This window comes from Acomys minous, assembly GCF_964271855.1.
Source record: "Acomys minous genome assembly, chromosome: 10".
NCBI lineage: Eukaryota > Metazoa > Chordata > Mammalia > Rodentia > Muridae > Acomys > Acomys minous.
This window is the reverse complement of record NC_140491.1, coordinates 21197266-21219156: the sequence shown is the minus strand read 5'-3', so window position 1 is coordinate 21219156 and position 21891 is coordinate 21197266. Positions and strand designations below refer to the sequence as shown.

The window sequence follows — 21891 nt, the reverse complement described above, 5'->3', positions numbered from 1 at the left end:
TTTTTTTTTTTTTTTTTTTTTTTTTTTTTGGTTTTTTGAGACAAGGTTTCTCTATGTAGCCTTGGCTGTCCTGGACTCCCTTTGTAGACCAGGCTGGCTTCGAACTCACATCGATCCGCCGGCCTCTGCCTCCCGAGTGCTGGGATTAAAGGCATGTGCCACCACGCCCGGTATCATTGCCATTTTTTGCTCCAAATAAAAAAATAACATGTGTCCTGTGACAGTTATAAAAAGAATATGTTGCCCATTCTCCAAAAACTAAAAGCTCATATTTCTGTTAGGAGATGGGAAAGATGTTTTCTTCAAGGTTGCCAAATACAAATAGCCAAAACACTAAGACTGTAACATTTATATAATTCCTGATTGTTTCATGGTTCTTCTTGCTGATGTTAGTTTATTGTATATATGTGTAATAATATAAATGTGTATGTAAAAATGAAAAAAATACTTAATATTATATAAGAGAGGCATGTTACCAGTCTTGTCAAATAGTTTCTATTTAGTTGTTGTACTTCAAACTAAAGCATACAATTTTGGAAAGCTATTAAATTATTTTATAGTTTAAAAAGACAGGCAACACTGTTAGTATTCTGTTAAATTAATTTATAACATATTAATATTAAGAAAATTAATACTATTCCAAGGACCAAAAGGTAAAAAATGAGGGGAGGAGAAAAATGGTAAAATCTTAGCTAGAAATTAAAAGATTATCAAAGTATAATACTCAATTTAAAATAAAAAGTAAAAGCCAGATATATTGGTACATACCTTTAATTCCAGCATTTAGAAGGCAGAGGCAGGTGGATTTCTGTGAGTCCAAGGCAAGCATGGTCAACATAGGAAGTTTCGGGACAGTCAGAACTACACAATAGAGAAACTATGTCTCAAAAAAAAAATTTTTTAAGCATGAACAATGTCAGAGGAGAGTAAAGAAATGGATATCTGTATCCCAGATAGGTACATGACGTAGAAGTGGACTCATGGTTACTACACAAATGCCACTGCACGTTATTTTGTGTTCTGAACCATTTACATGTCATCATCACTCAGATAGAATTTTGAAGTAAAAAAAAAAAAAAATGACGGTGCCCTGAAAACTGTCTTAGGTACGTTTCTTCACCAGACTGGTCTTCACCTAAATGTGCTGACAATAAATAATAGTGCTGTTTTATGAGAATATTCTGAGAGGCAAAATAGCCAGCTGTTAATATGTTAGTAAATAATAACAATTACTAGCATCATAGATTCACAATTCAAAAAAAATGACTCTAAAACGTTACTTCAGTACAAAGATGTTTCTATGACATTCTTTATTCACAGGCTGGCTTCTTGGCTTCAGGAGTTGGGTCTTTTACTTCTAATCCTCTTTTTCCTTCCTGTTCAACTTGCAGTTTAACACTGCTCTACTATTCTGGCTTATCTTAAGGTCAGAAAATGGCACAGCCTTTGTGCTTGTTCCTCCCTTTCTAGAAGCCATGAGAGAAAGGTGCTATTTCTGCATTATTTTAGTAAAAATCTATCAGTAGCACCATAAAGATCACTCCTGTGAGCTAGCTAATAAATATTCAGTTAAATTAAAATTTCAAGAAGAGACTTGATACCCTATGAGCATATAAAGGGGGAGGAAGTCCTCCTCAGGCACAGTTATAGGGGAGGGGAGTAAGGGGAAAATGGGAGGGAGAGAAGAATGGGAGGATACAAGGAACGGGATAACCATTGAGCTGTAACAAGAATAAATTAATAAAAAAAGAAAATATCAAATCATATTTCTAATCAACATTAATAAACATTATGAGCACACACTGTAGCTTTAAAGAACATAATTTAATATTCTTATTGTAGATAACTGTTCTTGTTTGTGTTTTGTTTCCTTGCTATTACTTATTATATATAAAATTTACTTTTCTGAGCAACATTTTCTACATTATGAATTGCTTAGTGCTCTCTGAGGAAATTGCATATGCAAATTAATTTTTATATCACATGCACTTTATCATTTGATTGATTTCTTTTCAACTTTGATAAAAATGGATTTTATTTTGGAATGTTAGAGAAAAACAATCATATATCCTGTTAATGTTCCTATAGGATTATTTTACTTTAAAAATTCACTTGTGATATCAGTTCTTGTTACAAATAAGTTAGCAGTAGGATAATGATTTCACAAGTCAGACCTAGATGGATAAGTTTTATTTCAATTCTTTTTTAAAATCTAAATAAAGAGAACATTGTTTTAACGGGAAAAAATGCTATTTTTCTTAGATTAAACAAAGTTCCTTTTTCTAAGATAATAGCAGCTTTGTAAACTTCATCCACTCCTATTTATAAATTAGGGGGGCTAGAGATAGTCCAGCGGATAGGAGTACTAGCTGCTCTTTCAGAGGGTCGTCAGTGCCCACACTAGGAAAACTTAGAACCACTGAACCTCCAGCTCCAGGTTGTTAGTGCCTCTGGCCTCTGCAGACACTTACACTTATGAGCACATTCCCACACACAGACCCATACACACAACTTGTAAAAATAAAAACTAAAATAGGAAATAGCTAACACACCTTTATGGGTGTGGATAAAATATAAGATGTAGTACTTTTTTTAAGTACAAATAAGGTAGCATGTTTTATCAATGTATGTCTTACATCATCATAGAAGACTGCGGCCCTTTTTAGACATGTATAGATTCCCAGCACCCAGAATACAGGCGGTAGGTGAAGAGACTATGCTGAGTCCCCCCCCCCCCCCCACTCCTTTCTGATTCTGGAGTTTCCAGGGTCTGAAGTTCAGCATGTCTTACAAACCTCCAGGCACTGCTCTGTTCCACGGAGTAGACTTTAAAAGCAACTTGTGTGAGTGGAATAATTTAGACTGTGTTTTGAGAGCTGGTGACCTGCCTCTCTTCCCATGCCCAAGAAGACATGTGATATCAGGCAAGAGGCTGTTTTGATATCATAGTATCTCTATCACAGAAATCATCAAATGCTACAAATATAGGCTCATTCTCCCCAAAGGCTGATTGTTTAACATTTGCTACCACCCCACAATCTATTATAGGGATTTGATCTGCAGCAAAAGATATAAAGTGAGATGTGTAAGAAGTGATCAAATGCAGGTTCTAGCCACATGTCTGAGACACCATGAAAATTAGGACATCAGGATGATCTGCCATGTCAATTCAAAAGACAATGCCTGTAGGAGACTCCTGTGACTCCATGGCATTTTCTGCTGCCAGCTGCTAGGCTTCTGTGACTTTACACTGTCTAGATTATCCATTTACACAAGATGGAGAAGATGAGGTGGAAGAACTGAGGAGGAAAAGGGAAGAGGGAAGAGGGAGAAGAATGGATGAACAGAGATGAGATAAGGAGGAAAGAAGAGCCTCAGCACCGATGTAATAATAAGGATGGTCTCCCTTGGACCATCTTTTTCTTTTTAAGATGGCCATCCAGCCATTTTCACATCCTGTCTCAGAAGGCACTAAAGCTTTGTGCAAGTTATTACGTCTCTCCAAATGCCTTCCAGTCATCTCAAGGATTAAACTATTATTGTTTTCACACAAGGTTGCGCAACTTTCACCGGATGCATGCAAATGCCACAGTGCTGGACAGGATGTGGGGTAGGGCCCCAGCACCTGGTACTGCTGGTAGTTTGTAGATTGTGCTTGGCCCTAAAAACACATCAGCAGATAGAGGTGCTTCTGAGATTCCCACTGCCTCACAGAGCACAGTCACCTTCTCTCTATTCTAATGTGTCTTATTTAAAGAAGTCTGCTTCAAAACATTGATCAAAATGCATTTAGAAAACGAGTCTAGGAAAAATGTATTCCAAAAAACTCTAATGCTAGGAGTAGACATTAAGTACCTTTAATCTAACTTGGCTTCCTGCTCTTTTAGTTCAAAAAGACAGGCAAAAGTGCTACTTTAGAGTATAGCATCATCATCATCATCATCACCATCATCATCACCATCATCACCTTCTGTACCGATACGTCATGTCTAGCATGGCAATATCAACATGAGATGATAAGCTGCTCTTATCTGTTTCTAGATTCCTGTTCCACTGCATGAACTATGTCATCAGATATTTAAGGCTTTTATGGGAAAATAACTGAAGCCCATTGTCAGAGAGAGAGGGGGGAAGGGGGAAAGGAGGGAAGGAGGGAGGGAGAGAGGGAGACAGACAGACAGACAGACAGGCAGGCAGACAGGCAGGCAGACAGACGAAGTTTCATCCTTACTAAACTGTTGAAATACTTTCAAACTGGTAGATTGTGCAAATATGAATATGTCATTGTTAATACATTCTGCTGTGTACAAAGAAGAAAGAGAAGTCCCAGTTTTCTTTAAAACTCCAAAATTTAAAAATATTTTTACATAGTAAACCACACAGTTGGGAAATCACATGTTTTTCCTTGTAATTATTTTCAGTGCAGAAACTCAAATAAACAAAATTTCAGATAATTGATGAGGAGAGTGTACCTAAATTACATATTAATGGTAGTAAATAAAATTTATGTCACCACTTGAATAGGGCAAAGTTAAATGGCTCAGTGGCTACTTTTTGTGAGTCATCAACTGCAAAGCTCCCTTGGGGAGTGGAGAAAGTGGGTTTATCAACACTTATCAAAACCCCAGAGGATACTGTGCATTGCAGCTGGGCCTAGAAGGAGATGACTGTGATGGATTGCAAAATCAATGACAGCTCAGTCAGTCTTAAGGTGGAAGGCTGAGCTGTCAGTCATGCTTTATCTTAAAAGACTACATAGCTACAGCATTCTCAAACAGGTACAGTGCGTCTCACACTAGAAACAGCAGGTTAAATTTAGAATATTTTCAGCCAGACATAGTCTCTTTTGGTCCTGTGGTGCAATACCCTTAACAAACAAAGACAATGAAGTCATTAATTTTAAAAACAGGCCAAGATCAGTCCTTGCTTCATTTTAAAATTATATAAATAGAATACACTAATACTGTTAAGTAAAAGAAAAATCTTAATGTGAATATCACTCATAATTTGAAAATAAGAATCGGGCCCACTTTGGAAAAGACATACTTAATATGTATTTGTATAATGTCCAGGCCTCATCATGATAGTACTCTTTTTTTTTATAATCCAGTAATTTTTTTATTACATGTACCACGCTGTACAATACTCATATAAATTTACTTAAAATGTAACTAGCCTTAGTTATTTGGGAGAGCCAAGGATATCAGGTAAACCAAGACGCTTAACAAATATTACAAGCTTGTTATAGGTTAAGTAATTTTCATTTAAAAAGTGTGGCATGACAATCAAAAGTGTAGATGTGCAAGGCAGGCATCCTGGCTTCAGATCTGCTTAGGCACCAGTAGTTGTGTCTCCTCTGGCAACAAGATGTTCAGCTCTTATGAGCCTTAAGAGAACTATTATGTGTGAAATGTTTGTAAACAGTACTACACTCACCGTTAGTTTCAAATGATTTTTGCCTTTATTATTTATATTTCTCTAATGAGAAGAGAAACAATCGAACTTGCTCTAGGCCACACATTTCATTAGAAGTAGGATAAGCTAGGCAAGCTATACGTCTCAGCATTATCCTTAATGCTGTCCCTGAATGTTCCAGGCTTCTCAATAAAATGTGTGTTTGAGAAGTCATCTCTAAGTATGCCAAAAGCCTATTCATTATAACTATTACCTAGTACTATAACTAATAACAATTCCTGCTACCTTTAACATGTGTCACCGATGTTTACATAAGTTCTGTTTATTGAGCATTTACATTTTTATCAGATAGTCATATGAACACTTGAAAATATACAGAAATAAATAATATATGGCATTAAAGATGTAAAACTCCAAAACAAATAAAACAAGGAACAAAAAAGAAAATGATTGGGAAGTCAACCGAATTGCTCATGAAATGACCTACCTCTGGCTTCCAGCTGGAACACTGCATTAAGGAGCATAAAAAGTTAAAGGTCTTGATCCACTCAATTTTACTGCACCAAACACTATCATTAGCAATGACATGTCTGGATTGAGTGTCTAAAATCAATATGTGACCAAGAGCCCATTCCTTGCTATATGTGAGCCTTTTCTTTGCAAATTTAAAGAGAAAATAAAAGTTCCTGTGCATTAATATTTATAATCTAATTAAGGCCACTGTTTATAGAACATCCATAGAAAAACCACCTCAAGTTGCATATGATCTCAGGGGGAGCATTAATTGGCTATGACCTTTGCTATGTGTGTCTATTAACTTTGTTATGTTTATCTATACTTTAAAAATTCAGTGTGTAACTCTTGGTAGCCTGAATAAGATACACCTCAAAGAAGTTATATTTTTTTGTTGATCTTTTAGCATTAGGTTGCAATTGTCACTGTAAAATGGGCTAAGTTAAGTTTTGTCTTAAGATTTGAGAATTGTTTGTTTGTTTGCTGCTGAAGGTGATAATGGCACTGACATTTAACCTGCTCATGCTACACATGCTTTCATCTTCACACGGAATTAACTGTGAGAGGGGGGAATATTTATAGCACTCACCAGGGAGAACCAAAGCGTGTTTTCATAAAATAACTTCTGAAATCTTTAATAAAATAACATGTCAAACAGTTAATAACTGAAAAAGCAGAATTCAAATGCAAACGCATTCCTATTTAACCAAGTGCTAACAGTGAAACTCATCATATTTCTTTGAAATAGGGTCATTTTCTTAACTACTTTTTATTGTTTGAAATTAAAATATAATTACCAAAAGCTCCAGTTCCAGTGTATTCAATGCTTTCTTCTAACCTGTGCATGTACTAAGAATATTAGTCATGCACAAAATTACGTGTAGAAAAAACAGTCATACACATAAAATAAATTTGTAAAAAAAATGTACTAACATCATTTTCTCCCCCTTTGTTTCCTACCTACCCATGTAATATTCCTTGCTCTTCCAAATTCATGGCCTTTGTTTCATCTTTTGTTGCTTTATTCTTCTTTTTCATGCATAAATATATAACTACAGCATACTCAGTGGGGAGAATGTTTCTTGTATATACATGATTTTAGACTGACCACTTGATGTGGATAACCAATTGCGAAGGTCTTCCCCGGGGAAGGTTATTTTTCCTGCTGTCAGCATCCTCTAGTTGCTACAGGTCTTTGTATAGAGTTATGTCCGTGTGAGATTTCCTTTTCTTCCGTACTAGCATGACTTTTGATACAGTTGATGAACAGATTATGGCCCATGGAAACACCACGCTGTTTAGATTTCTAAGTTTAACTTTTCTATAATTTCTAGGAAACACAATCAAATACCGTCCCTCTGGTTTATAATCTTTCTGCCCCTGTTCCCTGAGTGTTAGGTACAGTGTTATAGATGGATCAATTGTTGTCGGCATGACAGCATGACATATTCTTTGAATTTTGATGAACTGTAGTTTTCTGTAATGGCCTACCTGTTGCAAAGAGAAATTATACTTATTCGGGGATATAAGGATTAGTATTTAGAATGTAGTTAGGGATTATTATACTAGTATAGGAAAGTGGTGGTTGCAGATGCTCCTCTTAGACCCATGACATCACTAATCCTGTGAAGTTTGCTAGGTTTCTAGTACCAGGCATTTTTTCTCTCTTGTTGGGAAGGTCTTACATACAATTACAGATCTGTTGGTTACTACCAAAATACAGATGCCACTGTCACACTCTCAGGGTATTAGTGTCGGCACGTGGTACCAACTACATCTTATGTAGGACCTAGGGATTTAAATTCATGTCTTTACACTTACACCACAGGCACGTTGTGGAGATGTTCACTGAGCCACCTCCACAGTCACAGGCATGGAAACTTTTATCTGCTATACCAAGAATTTAAAACACCTTCACATATCTGTATAATATGTCAAACGTCCTCAAATCAAAACTCCTTTGTTTTTGGTCAATAAGCAGTGGAATGTGATTAGACGCTAGTGGTGAAAACATTCAGAAATATTAGTGCGCTTTGCTGTTAATTTCTAGACTTGACCTCCTTGCAAAATTTAAATTTTAGTAACAGAAAATTGAACAATCATTTCTGTAGCCAGTGTTATGATTTAATATTCACGAATAATGTCTCTGTCACATCCCCATATATGTTCATCTCTGAATCTTTTCTCAGTCATTTAGGTCAGGCAATTTTTTAGGGTGTTAGGGCTTCAATATTAATCATTTATTTTTTTAACCAAGCTTTTTTTCTATTTACTAAATTGCAGGGGTGTTCCTAACATGGCAGTGAGCCTTTATCCTGCTAACATTTTAGCCCAGCATAGCACCAAGTTTAAATATAGTATAAACACGATTAAAAAACATATAGCACCTATTAACAAAGTGAACCAAACTTCTTTGTATGTCTCAATCTTCATTGTACATTAACATCCACTACTTAATTTTTCTGCTTCAAAACAGAAGTAGTTATTTTTTTTATTTAAAAAAAAAAACAATTTATTGTGTATGCAGTGTTCTGCCTGCATATACACCTACTCGCCAGAAGAGGGCACCAGATCTCATTATAGATGATTGTGAGCAACCCTGTGGTTGCTGGGAGTTAACTCTGGACCTTTGGAAGAGCAGCGAAGTACTCTTAACCTCTGAGCCATTTCTCCAGCCCCAGTTATGTTTTTTAATCCTCTCAAAGTTATGAATTTGAATCTTCTCAAATATTTTTAGAACTAAAATATGGTTGTGTGTGTGTGTGTGTGTGTGTGTGTGTGTGTGTGTGTGTGTGTGTGTGTGTCAACAACTAAAAAAATAAAAGTCACAAATCTGAAAGAGCAAAGCAAGGCAAATGAGAAGTTGGAGGGTGGACAGGGAAGAGTGAAATGATGATGTAATTATGGTACAATCTCAAAAAAAATGAAATGAGAAAAATACTGCCATATTAACTATGTGAACATTTTATTGAACCTATTAATCCCAGCGCTCAGTTGAACAAAGGTTTCTTCACAGTAATATGGCTCAAGAGGCATCCCTCCAAAAACACATGAGAAATCAAAGTATATTTTCAATTTATCAAATTTGAAAAAGTGCAGCGATCCTATCAAGTTGGTCCTTGTATTCGCCTGCACGCTTGACTCTGATGGGTGTTAACACAGGGTAGCACACTGCAGGATTGCTGGCTTCTGGAGGAGGCAAAGGCTTCTCTCTAATACTGTTTTGGAGTTTTAAACTGTCTCTGGGTAAATAGAACTTTTATGTCCTTTAAAAGTAAAGTGTGTAAGTTATCACTTGTGATGCCCATCAGTGGGGTCAGTGTGGCTGGGTGATGAATGTACTTGCTCCCAGTTCTCTCCATGGGAGGGTGGTTTATTTTGTGTCCAGATCCCAATAAATTGAAATTAATTGTATCTTCTTCAGAATATCCTTTAAAGGTCAGTGTCCTTAATATCTGCTGAGAATGTCTTTTCTGAAGCTGAGTTTATAGAAGTCTGTGTTTTAACTATGTTTCAAGTTAAGTTCTTTCTTTCTTTCTTTCTTTTTCTTTTTTTCCTCCCCTTCCATTGCAGCGTGGAGACAATCAATGATGGAAACTTCCACATTGTGGAGCTACTGACCCTGGATTCGAGTCTTTCCCTCTCCGTGGATGGAGGAAGCCCTAAAATCATCACCAACTTGTCAAAACAATCTACTCTGAATTTCGACTCCCCACTTTATGTTGGAGGTGAACTTCTTTCCAAATCCCATGGTCTTCCAATTCTGTGCTTCTCACTATAGATTAGATCTAAGTTACTGGTGCCTGGTGCCATGATCATTAACTCTGATTTGTCACTGTAATTGGCCAACAAGCATAAAATAGGTGGAGATGGAGGTGTCATCCTGGTTCTGGGTCTAACTCAGTGTGTCATCAGGCCAGAGAAGGGCATTAGTTTTTCTTTACTTCTGACATGCTACCTAGGTAATTTATATATAGTGTCATTTATTGTATATATGTCTGCCCACAAAAGCAGAAAATTCTGAGAGATTAAATTGGAAAAATGATAAAATAATACTATGAGACAGCCCAGTCTTCAAAGTGCTCAAGAAACTTAGTTAAATACACAAAGCCCATGTAACATGGCAGGCATTGTGGTATGCTTAAAAATCTCAGTACTGTGGAAGTTCACAAGCAGATCACTAGAGCCTCTGAGTCCTAAGGATCTGCTTGACTGCCTACTCTGTGAGACCTAGGACAATTGGAGAATCTCTCAAAAAAAAAAGTAGAAATATCCTCAGAAGATACCAGAAGTGGTTTTCTAGTGCACACACACACACACACACACACACACACACACACACACACACACACTCTAATAAGTTTGGCGTTATGTATTGAGAAGGCGTTTCTAACCAAGTTCACTTAAGAAGGCAGATCATATCAGCTCAGGCCAATGTTGCCGTGCTTATATATCTGGAAGTTTACACAAGTGGTGGGATGATTGTTAATGAAACTATCAGTCACTCAGATTCACAGTACAACTCCTAGTCTTAATTTAAGCAATAAGAATTAAGAAGAGAGAGAGAGGGAGAGGGAGAGGGAGAGGGAGAGAGAGAGAGAGAGAGAGAGAGAGAGAGAGAGAGAGAGAGAAGAAAGAACACCATTGTCTGAAAGAAAAAAAAAGTATAAATTGGAGGTAGAATTTAAAAATTCATGAAAAAGACAAGACACATGATATTAAATTGAAATGTAATGAATGAAATTATTGAGTTGATAAAAGTAACTTATTTAACAGACACCTCAAGCCTTTAAATAAGTCAGCATTCCTCATTTCTTCATCAGGACATATTTCCATGGAGTTCTTAGCCACTACAAAAGACTGACTTCAGATTGCTGTTCAATTATTTTAATCTTTCCAAAACTTCTATGAAAGTATTGCCTGTCATTGTCCCCGAACTGCAGAATATTTTCATTTTTAATAATTTCAATAATTAAAAAATCAGAGACTTTAAATTTTTGATGCTGTTTAAAATGTTTAGGAAAAGTTTAGCATATTTGATTCAGTTCTAGCACTGCTTATGAGACATCTACCATATCCTGGCAACAAAGTTAACAGATGATCATTTTCGCAAAGCTGAAAAATAAACGCCCATTTGGTCCCAGCAACATGAAGCATAAAGGCATTTCTACAATTCAGTGATATGTCATTACAATTAAATCCTTGCAGATTGACCGGACTCAGCAAACTGACTCACTTCATTTCTTCATGGGGGTCACAACAATGAGTATCATAAGACTCTTCTCTCAATTAATTCTTTGAAATTTGTTGTACAATGTGTTTGATTTTTATTCATCCCTCCCTCTACTCCACTAAATTCATAACCCTTTCCTAACTACCTAAATCTGTGTCCTTTTTTTTCCCACAATATTTTTATTGTTTATTGAGGAACTTCACATCCTGAACCCCCAACATTCCCACTTGCCAGTCCTCCAAGACCCCACTCACCCACGCTAGGGACTTTCCTGGTGTTTTTTTTTTTCCTGCTTTGTTTTTCTTTCTTCTGGATACATTTTTGAAAAACAATGAAACAAACAAAATAACAACAATAACTACAACAAAGATAAGTCCAGTGTGTGCTGCTCATAATTCTTAAATGTGTGCATTTCTACTGGAGCTTGCTCAGCTTACCTGGTGTCTCACTCATCAACAAAAGGTCCCTCTCCCAGAAGCCAACCATCGTCAGTGGCTCCTAGGCTTTGGGTGGGAATTGGGTCACCTTCCCTCTCCTTTCTGAAATTGGCTCTGGCTTGAGTTTCTATTTTCTCATGTACTCCAATTCACAGAGTTGCCGTGCAGTGTGAAAAGCTAGCCCTGAGCATCAACGGCAATGTTAAAGGGATGACTTACATGTATTAAGCACTTGATGTAACTAACAGTGGTTTTTAAATAATGTCTTCATTTATATGGCACCACTTTGTAGCAGCTTAGCCTTCCATCTTCAGAGAAAATTAAAGTAAAACTAGAAGGTAAACATTATTTTCTCTGTTTCATAGTCTCAGAGGAACGGCCTCAAGAAGTTTATAGAGTCTTTCCAAGTTTGCAATGCTAAATTGTCGTAGACACTTTATTTAAGTCCAGGTCTTTCTGACTCCAAAGCTACCTGCATTGCCACTTACTGCTTAACAAAGTTCAGAAAACAAAATGGCTTAAGTAATGTGCCTTTGCTTTACTTCTAAACTCGTCCTTGACTTGAATTTATGGTGCTTTTATTGGAAATTGTTCATTCTTTTAAGACCCTTTTAGACTATGGTGTTCAGTTTTAAAATACTGATGAAATCATTTAGGACAGAACATTTTTTTAAAGGAGGAAAAATTAAACTCCCAAATAAAAAGTGCTAATACTTCTGAGGATAGAGGTCCTGGAAGAAACCGGAAACCCTTCTAAATACTCAAGCCTACAGGAAACCATCTTGGTCTTAGCCCTAACTGCCAGAGAATACTGAGACCATCTCCTTCCTCCCAAGACTGTGGTTCCGGCGTGGTTGAGATTTTAAAATACACGGAACCTGTAAGACCACACCCAGACTGTCACATGACAGAGGCAAGAGGAGCTGAGTAAACAAAAGGAAAACAAGGTTAAGTCTAATTAAAACCAGAGCTGTCCCCAGGGAGGGCAGTATAAGACAGCTTAGACCTGCAGGGTCACTGCAGAAGCATTCCCTGAAAAAAAATGCCAACTGGTGCTGCAGCTAAGTGTGCTTCTGCATTGTTAGTCATGATATTGTGTTCATGCGACATGTATCAGAAGGATTGCAATGTTTTCCCATATAACAATCCAACCAGAATGCTTATTACTTAACTCTCAGGGGGGAGTAGAACACAGATAGAGGTGTCTAGGCACATACAAAAATAGTGTTACCTTTGGACAAAAGATTTCAATGTTACTCTAACCCTTATAGTCATTTTAAAACATATGCTTTTTTTTAAAAAATGCATATACTAAGCTATTTATTGCATGGTTGATGAGTTAATTTGCTTCCAACTAAAGTCTGTGAAATAGAAGAAAGTCATAAAAAGCAAAATCATGAATTCCCAGGTATGGCAAGGCATTGTGCATCTGCACTCTCAGCCTGAAGCAATGGTATTTATGCTTCCAGGACATCCTCGGCTGTACAGGAGTAAATTACTGTGTTAAAGGAAAAAATATGGATCTGCTTCTGTTTATCATCTAAGAATTAGCACTCTAAAGCAGACATAGAAAAGACTGGCCTACAATAGTTATTGGTAAGAGGGACACGTGGTAGGTATATGAGGTGTAAGGGTCAGTCCCTACGTCCAAAAATAATCTGCAAAGCATCTTGGTTTTATATGCTATTGAAAGCAGAGTGTGTGCATGGTATTTAGCTATGTTGTTTTGTAGATTTTTACCATCAAAACCACACCCTCTGTAGTTGTAATCTTTAGTACTAAAGGACACAAGCTCACTCACTCATTGCTTCTTACTGCTGAGGAAATTTGCCAACCTCATTTAATCTTGATGTATGTGTGTATAAACATTGTAGCTCCAACAAAGTAAGGTAGTAACATGGCTTTGGAAGAAGTTCATTTTTGACTAATATAGGAAATAACCCAAAATGAGGGTCATTAAAGTTCATGTATGGCTCTCTGGATTCCCAGTGCCCTCTCCTCACCCAGTATCCTATAAGGTCCTATGTGTACAGTGCTGTCAAGGAACTACTTCAGGGTCTGGATCTGGCCATGGAAAAAATTCCTCAGCTTTGCTAAAAAATAAGTTACCAGATGACAGTCAGTTCTGGAACGTATATGCGTCAAGATGGCAAATATTGTTTGTGATGGAACATAGTCTCTATTTTTTGGTTTGTTCTTTTTAATTGTAAGTAGCAAGAGAAAAAAACATGGTATGAATGAAGTTCTATCCTGATAAGGAGCAAAAATTGAGCTTTTAAGGCACAGGCATGCTTGAGTAAATGGGGTCTTGCCTTAAGATGCTGGGCTAGTAATGAAGTTAAGCTTTGACAGGGACATGGTGGGTTAATGTGTGCCCCAGCTCTCATCTCAGAGTCTTGGTAGACAGAACCTGGCCTCTACCAGGAAGAAGCTGGAGCAATCAGCAAAAAGCTGATATGGGTGGCATGGAAGCTGTGTTCAGGAGCTTTGGGCTGTATGTATCCCTTGATTTAACTGGAAAAAGACTTAATCAGAGCATTATAAACCTGTGGCTTCCCAGTGTGCACAGTGTCTACTATAGACCCAGGGGAAAGGAACAATCAAGCTGATCTCTAGATTTTACTTTGAGTAGACCTTATAGATGACATATTGTCATATATATTACACATATATTGGAGTTTTGTTTGAAACAACTTTACAAATTAAAAACTGACCACCAATAAACTAGGTTTATTTTAGTTGAAAGTTAGAATAACTCTACTACACTTTACCAAAAGGAGAAACAAGATACCCAACCCTTCTCCCTCCTCATCCGAGCACGAAGATCCCAAAGAGCTGATGAACCTTGCTCTTACTTGGTAAAAACGACTGAGGAACCTGTTCAGTGTCTTAACTGACATGCTGTTTCTTCCTAGGCATGCCGGGGAAGAATAACGTGGCATCCCTGCGCCAGGCCCCTGGGAAGAACGGCACCAGCTTCCATGGCTGTATCCGGAACCTTTACATCAACAGTGAGCTGCAGGACTTCCGGAAAGTGCCCATGCAAACCGGAATTCTGCCAGGCTGTGAACCATGCCACAAGAGAGTGTGTGCCCATGGCACGTGCCAACCCAGCAGCCAATCAGGCTTCACCTGTGAATGTGAGGAAGGGTGGATGGGGCCCCTCTGTGACCAGAGAACCAATGACCCCTGCCTTGGAAACAAGTGAGTTCCAGCTGCTTGGTGTTGAGTACATATGCTAAATTCTCAAAGCAACATGTAAGAGAAGAAAGCAGAAGGTTGGCAGGGTGGGAGGTAGGAGAGAAATCAACACATTAGCCTCTAAGTATTCAGATACGTGTTTTCCTAACCACAATACCTTCTGACTTCCTATATCAACTGGCACTTACATTCCTCTGTTTCTCCTTTCCTGAAGATGTGTCCATGGCACCTGCTTGCCCATCAATGCCTTCTCCTACAGCTGTAAGTGCCTGGAGGGCCATGGGGGTGTCCTCTGTGATGAAGAAGAAGATCTGTTTAACCCCTGCCAAATGATCAAGTGCAAGCATGGAAAATGCAGGCTCTCTGGACTCGGTCAACCCTACTGCGAATGCAACAGTGGCTACACTGGGGACAGCTGCGATAGAGGTAAGCTAGGCACCTCCTCATCTTCATGGAGCAAAAGGGCTGCCTCATCCCTGGTGAAAGAGACAGAGGGGCACCGAGAAGAAGGACTTCGGCTTTGTGTGGCTTGTAGCTGCTATTGTTGATTGATTTTCAAGTGTTATGCAGGTACTGACCGTGAAAGGCCCTAAAGTTCTACTATGATGCTTTCCATGGCCAACTTATCACAACTTAATTTGCTAAGGCAAAGTCTCCTTTTCCCTTCTTCAGAGCACAGCTGCCCAACATCACCTTCAGCCTCTGGCTGGTCCCCTGACCCACATTGATCTAGCTTTTTATTGATATAGCTTTGAGCACAGAGATACCAGGAAGGTGAAAACTCTGCTCTGGTTCGAGTACAAAATCATCTTTGGCCTTAGAATGGACTGATTTATCACAGTAAATTATGCAGGTGAGACAGATGGGAACAGGCTGAGTTTTCAGACCACCTCTCCAGGCTTTGTTTCCAAGATCAGAACTTGCCTGGCCTCCAGCTGGCACCGACTTTGGTGCATCAGACAAATAAGATGAACGTGCCTGCGGAAGCTTTTAACAGATGTCTCCTTTTTGAACTACTTCATGCTAGCGTAATTTATGAAGTTAGTGGAATGTTACTTGTATTAAGTAACATATTGGATAATATTAAATTCTAGGTCTAATAAATTAAATTGCATTCTCTCTGAAACTGCTCCCCATGGTAAACAAAACCAGCTGTTAGTCCTGCAGAAAACGAGAGATGTGTATTATTTCTCCTTTTTTTACAATAAAGGAAAAGATTTAGGAATCCAATTTTCTTGTCAGAACAAACATGTTGTATTTATTGTCTACATATATAGCATTCATTTTGCTGGAAATAGGGATCTTAAAAGATACAGTTTTTCAAGGAGGAGTGGGTCATGCCATTGGCCCAGAATATGGACCACAAGCATCACAATGAAAAAAATAGCAGTAACAAAGTAGAAGGAAGGACGGACAGTGACCACAGAATGGAGACCGTGACTCTCGGTTACTCTACAGTGTCTATCCTTTTAAATGCTCCTGTTTCCTTGTTCTTTTCTAGAAATTTCTTGTCGAGGGGAACGGATAAGAGATTATTACCAGAAGCAGCAGGGCTACGCTGCCTGTCAAACAACAAAGAAAGTGTCTCGCTTGGAGTGTAGAGGCGGGTGTTCTGGTGGGCAGTGCTGTGGACCTCTGAGGAGCAAGAGGCGGAAATACTCTTTCGAGTGCACAGATGGGTCCTCCTTTGTGGATGAGGTTGAGAAGGTGGTGAAGTGCGGCTGCACGAGATGTGCATCCTAAGTGCATCTCCAGAAGCTTCCATCTTCGGCGACCGCGGTATAATTCTTGACCATGTTGGACTAATTCAGGCTTCATAATGGAAATATTTGAAATATATTGTAAAATAGAGAACAGACTTATTTTTATTATGATAATAAAGACTTGTCTGCATTTGGAAAAAAATAATAAAAGACATGCTTGTACTAAAGCGTCCCCTACACTGGAGAAGTGTGAAGAAAACCCACACGTGGAGGCGTTAGTGCAGCGGTGGGGACCATTGCATCATGGAGCCATCTTTGGAACATGCTATTGCTAGCAGAAGCACATATACAAGAGCCCGATACAGGACTGTACACTCACATGCGATTGCCCATAGCATAAAACCCATGACCCCATTCACATCAGTGCAGTTCACAAGGACATATTGAGCACAAATGTGTGAATGAGACTGTGAGGCATATCAATGGAAATCCAGCATCTGTAGATAGATACAAGGGATGAGGAATATTTTGTGCAAGATATAAAGTGTCCTGATGCCTGGGTTTCATTTAGAGAGAAATGGGTGTGGAGTGCTGCAATGTATTTTCTTGTCTTTGGCAAAGACAGCACAAACAGCACACGAAGGTGTTTATCTACCACTTTCCAGTATTAAATTTTTGTAATATAAATGATAAAGGAGATGATTAAGAACCAATAGATTATTGATAAAAAATAGTAATAATATGAATTTTTGTTTCTATGAGTTCTAAATAGCCCTATACAGTATTCATTTTCAATGAGGAATATTTATTGTATTAAAGTACATTGTACTTAACGATTTAGGTCATCACTTTGGACTATTTCTTGATGCTTTAATATATATTAATTTATAATTATCCTGATATTTTTGTACATTTTCAAACTTTAAAAAAAAAATCAGGATTTTTTTTTTTTGGGCAATAGTACTAACATAGGATGTTATTTTGTTATCTTGGGATAGGTATATGTTGTTCGGTTGGCTGACCTTGGCATCTGACCACTGATATCACTGAACTGTGACCTCCTTCAGGACACTTGCAGAGGGTTTGTAAAGTCTAAGAGTAGAAACCGCACGCGAACCTATCTGCCACATGTCCTCACAGGAAGAAGGAAATTATCTGTAGCAATGGACAGTAAGAAGTAGACGTTTTACAAATTAATTAATAAAAATTTCCCTGCCATGCTTTGGGGGAGGGTGGGAGAAGAAAGATTGTTATGTCAAAAGCTGTAATTTTTCTCCACACAATAAAATCCCTTTATTACCTTACTGCTCCCATGTTAACATGTTTGCTGCTAAATTACGATGTAGAGTTGATGGTGATTTATAGTGAACTGTGCTCTTCCTTCATGAAAACCCCAGGGTCCCCTGTGGAGATGCAGATGTTTCTTTAAAAGAAAACCACTTTTTAACAATGAAAATTAGATGTACATGTTATGCTTTGCATTTCTCCAGACTAATATCAGTTACACTACTGATGTTTGTAAATTAAAAGATAATCTACTTCATTAACAGCTTGGCCTTTTTCTTAGAAATTGTAGCTGTTCCTTTATAAACATGATATAGTGACATGAAATGAACAAGAAAGGCAACCTTTACATTTATGTTGCCAGAAATTTCTTTGAAATTAATGTATGGTTCTATCTAGAGGCTTCATAAAAGAGGTAGATAGGATGACATATTCTTTGCCAGGGAAAAATACATATTAAATTAAATTCTTCCACCAAAAAGAAGACAACATAGTGCTAACACAAAAGATCTTCTTTGGGTCTCATTGCCTTAGCTAGAACCAGGAATCCAGAACTGCCAACCACTCAGGTCAAGGAAGCATCTTTGTCTAGGCAAAATATTAATACTCATCTTCCACTCTATGAGTGATCATCTCTTCTTAAGACATTCCTGTGCACACACACTCACGCACACATGCACAGATACACCCACTACCTTCCTGGTGTGAACAGTCAGTTATTTATTTGTTCTTGGTTAAATTGTCTTTAGTTCCATTATATAAATATTAAATAACCATGATAAAACATTCATGTGTTCCTATTGGTTGCTTCTTTTTACAGAAGCATTGAATCATTCATTAAGCAAAGAGTCATCTGCAAATACAACAAGATTTCCACTTGATGTCCCAGATAAACACTATATTAATGGCTAGTGTTTGTGGATTGCATGTTTCATAGCAAGAATTATTCTACAAGTATTATATGTAAAATCTCCATCCAATGGAGTGGATGGATGGAATTTCTGAGTATCCCTGGTTTATTCTTGTGTACAAGGCTGAAAATTAAAGAAGATTGTGCCAATGTTGGTCAATTTATATCAGTGTATTTGCTCATAATATAGATAGCAATTTAGTCATAGATTGCCTCTACTTGTGTATTGCTAAGCGTTGAGGCCATATTTTCACGACTACTTATCATATATTTTTAAGCAATCTTAGTAGCAACTTGAGGTTTTGCTTCTGTTTTAAAGGAAAAAAAGGCATCATAGTGGCTTTTACATGATATAGTTACTTCTTTCTGATTATAAAGTCACAAAATACAATACTATTTCTCTGGGATTTAAACAGAGTCAAATGATTTTCCATCCAGTCCTGAGCCTTTAATGAAGAAAAGTGCACAGTCAGATAATTATTAGCAAATCACATGAAGTAAAGGCAATTATTCATGTTAAAAACCACTCCTGATTTATAATCCCTTGACCATAGCACTCTTAAATGAAAAAAGAAATCTAGATTATTTTTTGTGAAAGAATTTGATTTTGAAAATACAAAGTAGAAATTATTGCATTCAATAATATAAATTTGTAACCTGAAAGGTTAAGTTCTTAAGCACTCTCGAAATATTTTTTTAAGTTTTCACAGAAGAGAGACACCATCAGAAAACTGGAAGTATAATCAACTGAGGAACGTGATCACTAAATAAGAACCAGCTCAGTCTTGTTCTGAGCATAGATTGAAATTGTTCAGTAACAGAGCAACTCTTGCTTTAGAGTTACCCTGAGCATTTTCTTTGATGGATGATATGCTCTGTCAGCAGCATTTCCTTCTGGAGAAATGATTAAAAGACTTGAAATCAAGGAAGGACATAAAGATCTTGAACTTTATGGTGTCATCTGCCTCATGTACTGACCATTATTTCTAAAGTGATGTCTGTAAAAGTATATAAAGCTTTATGTAAGGCATTACATAAAGTAGAGAAAGCTATAAAAATATAGAAGCTATTTTCTTTCTTAATCTTCTTTGTGTACTCACAAGTCATTTAACAGATGATTTCTGTTTCGTGCCTTCTATCAATTACAGGAAAAGATGGCCAATATTTCATGTACTTTCAGACAAAGCATACTACGTCTGCCATGTTAGAGCTTATGTTTCATAGATATGGGGCTGAAACAAGACTGGCTCACTGTGCTGACTAGTTTTATGTCAACTCTACACATTAGAAAAAGAGGGAATCTCAATTGAGAAAATGCCCCCACAATATTGGCCTGCAAACAAACCTGTGCTGTCTCCTTAATTTTTGATTGATGTAGGAAGGCCCAGGTCACTAGGAACAAGATCATCTCTGAGCTGGTGGTCCTGGGTGCTATAAGAAAGAAGGCTGAGCAATCCAATGGGAAGCGAGGCAGTGAGCAGAACTCCTCCATAGCTTCAGTTGCAGTCCCTGCCTGCAGGTTTCTGCCCTGTCTTCCAATGCTGATGGCCTGTCAAAGATATGGAAGTATGAGCTAACAAAACCCTTTCCTCTCCAGTTGCTTTTGGTCATGGTGTTTCATCACGACAATAGAAAACTAACTGAGACAGTATCAGATGCTGTGCACATATTCAAACTGACAGACAATATCAGACTGTTGACACACCTTTAAGGAAACAATGGCATGCTAGAAGTACAGTTAAGCTACGGGTGTTGCTCATGTGATACAGCATTCGCTGAGTATGAATAAAACCATAGGTTTTCTCCTTATGCCCTTGCCTGAGTTCAATTATATGACACCCATGACAAAGGTGATGTGAAGAAAGGGTTTATTTCATCTTACAGATTCCAATTCACCACTGAGGGAAGCCAAGGCAGGGATGTAAAAATAGGAACACATAGGCAGGAACTAAAGCAGAACCAGAGACGAGCACTGCTTACTAGCTAGTTCTCCATGGCTCCTCAGCCTGCTTGCTTATATTTGTACAAAGTAGGACCACCTGCCGGGGGGGAGGGAGGGAGTACTGCCTACACAGGATGAGCCTTCATACATCAGTCATTAATCAACAGTGACCTACAGACTTTCCTACAGGCTAATGTGCTAGAAGCATTTTCTCAGTTGAACTCATCTCTTCCTAGATGACTCTCACTTGTAGCAAGTTGACTAAAATCAAATGAGCATTTTCGTCATGTGATAAAACCAGACTTGGTGGTACAAACCTTTTGTCACAGCTCTCCACCAGCAAAAGCAGCATGACCAGAGTTCAAGGTCATCTTTGACTACATTAAAAAAAAAAATACAACAGAAGCCAGGTGCAGTGACTCATGCCTGTAATCCCAGCACTAGAGGAGGCAGAGTCAGGTGGATCTTTGTGAGTTTGAGACCTGCCTCATCTGCAAAGTGAGTCCAGGACAGCCAAAGCTACACAGAGAAACCCTGTCTTGGAAAAGAAGTACAAGAGAGACGTTCGGTCACGTAAGTGCATATCAGGAGATGGAATGGTTCTGTAGGAAAATGACTTTAAACTGTGTCAAGGATGATAAAATCGAAAGGAGAATAGAAATAAGAAAAGTTTGTGTGTAGATTGGAGCAAGTTATCCAAGGAACGCAGCGTGGGCATAAGTCTAAGGAGAAAAGGAACTTGGTGTTGCCCAGTGGCTGTGTCCTGGCCTTCCTAACCTTCATCGTGCTTACTCCTATTGAATGCTTATTTGCAGTGGGTTTTCTAAATGACAAATGAAAGTGATTTCCCACCTAAAAGAATGGCTACTTAGCTATGCAAATGCACCTCCTTGCACTTTCCAAAAAAAATACCTCTGAAAATAATATCTGATAATGGCATCTAAGTCTAAAAATAATATTATCCCCCAAATTTCAGAGGAATGTTTGCCCGCTGAAAGGCCAAGGAAGCCGAATTAAAACAACTGCTGACTAATCTGAGCTGTGAAACTCAGTCTTCCTTTCTTCTTATATATACCAAGGCCAGACACTCAGGACATAAGTCAAATAGGAACCTAGCAGAAAATATCCCTACATTTTAAAATGTTAATAAAATGCTGGATTTTAGTTACATCATAGTGATTGCATTGAGCTGAAAAAAACCTTAAAAGGTCGAAGATGATGACCTGGAAACCCCAGGATCTTATCCTGCAGCC

The 21891-nt window shown here is 37.9% G+C and overlaps 1 protein-coding gene across 2 annotated transcripts in view; it reads left to right on the top strand.

The window, feature by feature from the left end:
- The window catches only part of SLIT2 (slit guidance ligand 2), a 339504-nt gene extending 321459 nt beyond the window's left edge, over nt 1–18045 (top strand). For both annotated transcript variants that reach the window (XM_084798055.1, XM_084798054.1), the window contains 4 exons: nt 9502–9656; nt 14514–14802; nt 15014–15225; nt 16301–18045. In XM_084798055.1, coding sequence (XP_084654181.1) covers nt 9502–9656; nt 14514–14802; nt 15014–15225; nt 16301–16542 — 898 coding nt within the window. In that variant the 3' untranslated portion in view covers nt 16543–18045. The remainder of the gene's footprint in view (nt 1–9501; nt 9657–14513; nt 14803–15013; nt 15226–16300) is intronic.
- The last annotated feature ends 3846 nt before the right edge of the window (nt 18046–21891 follow it).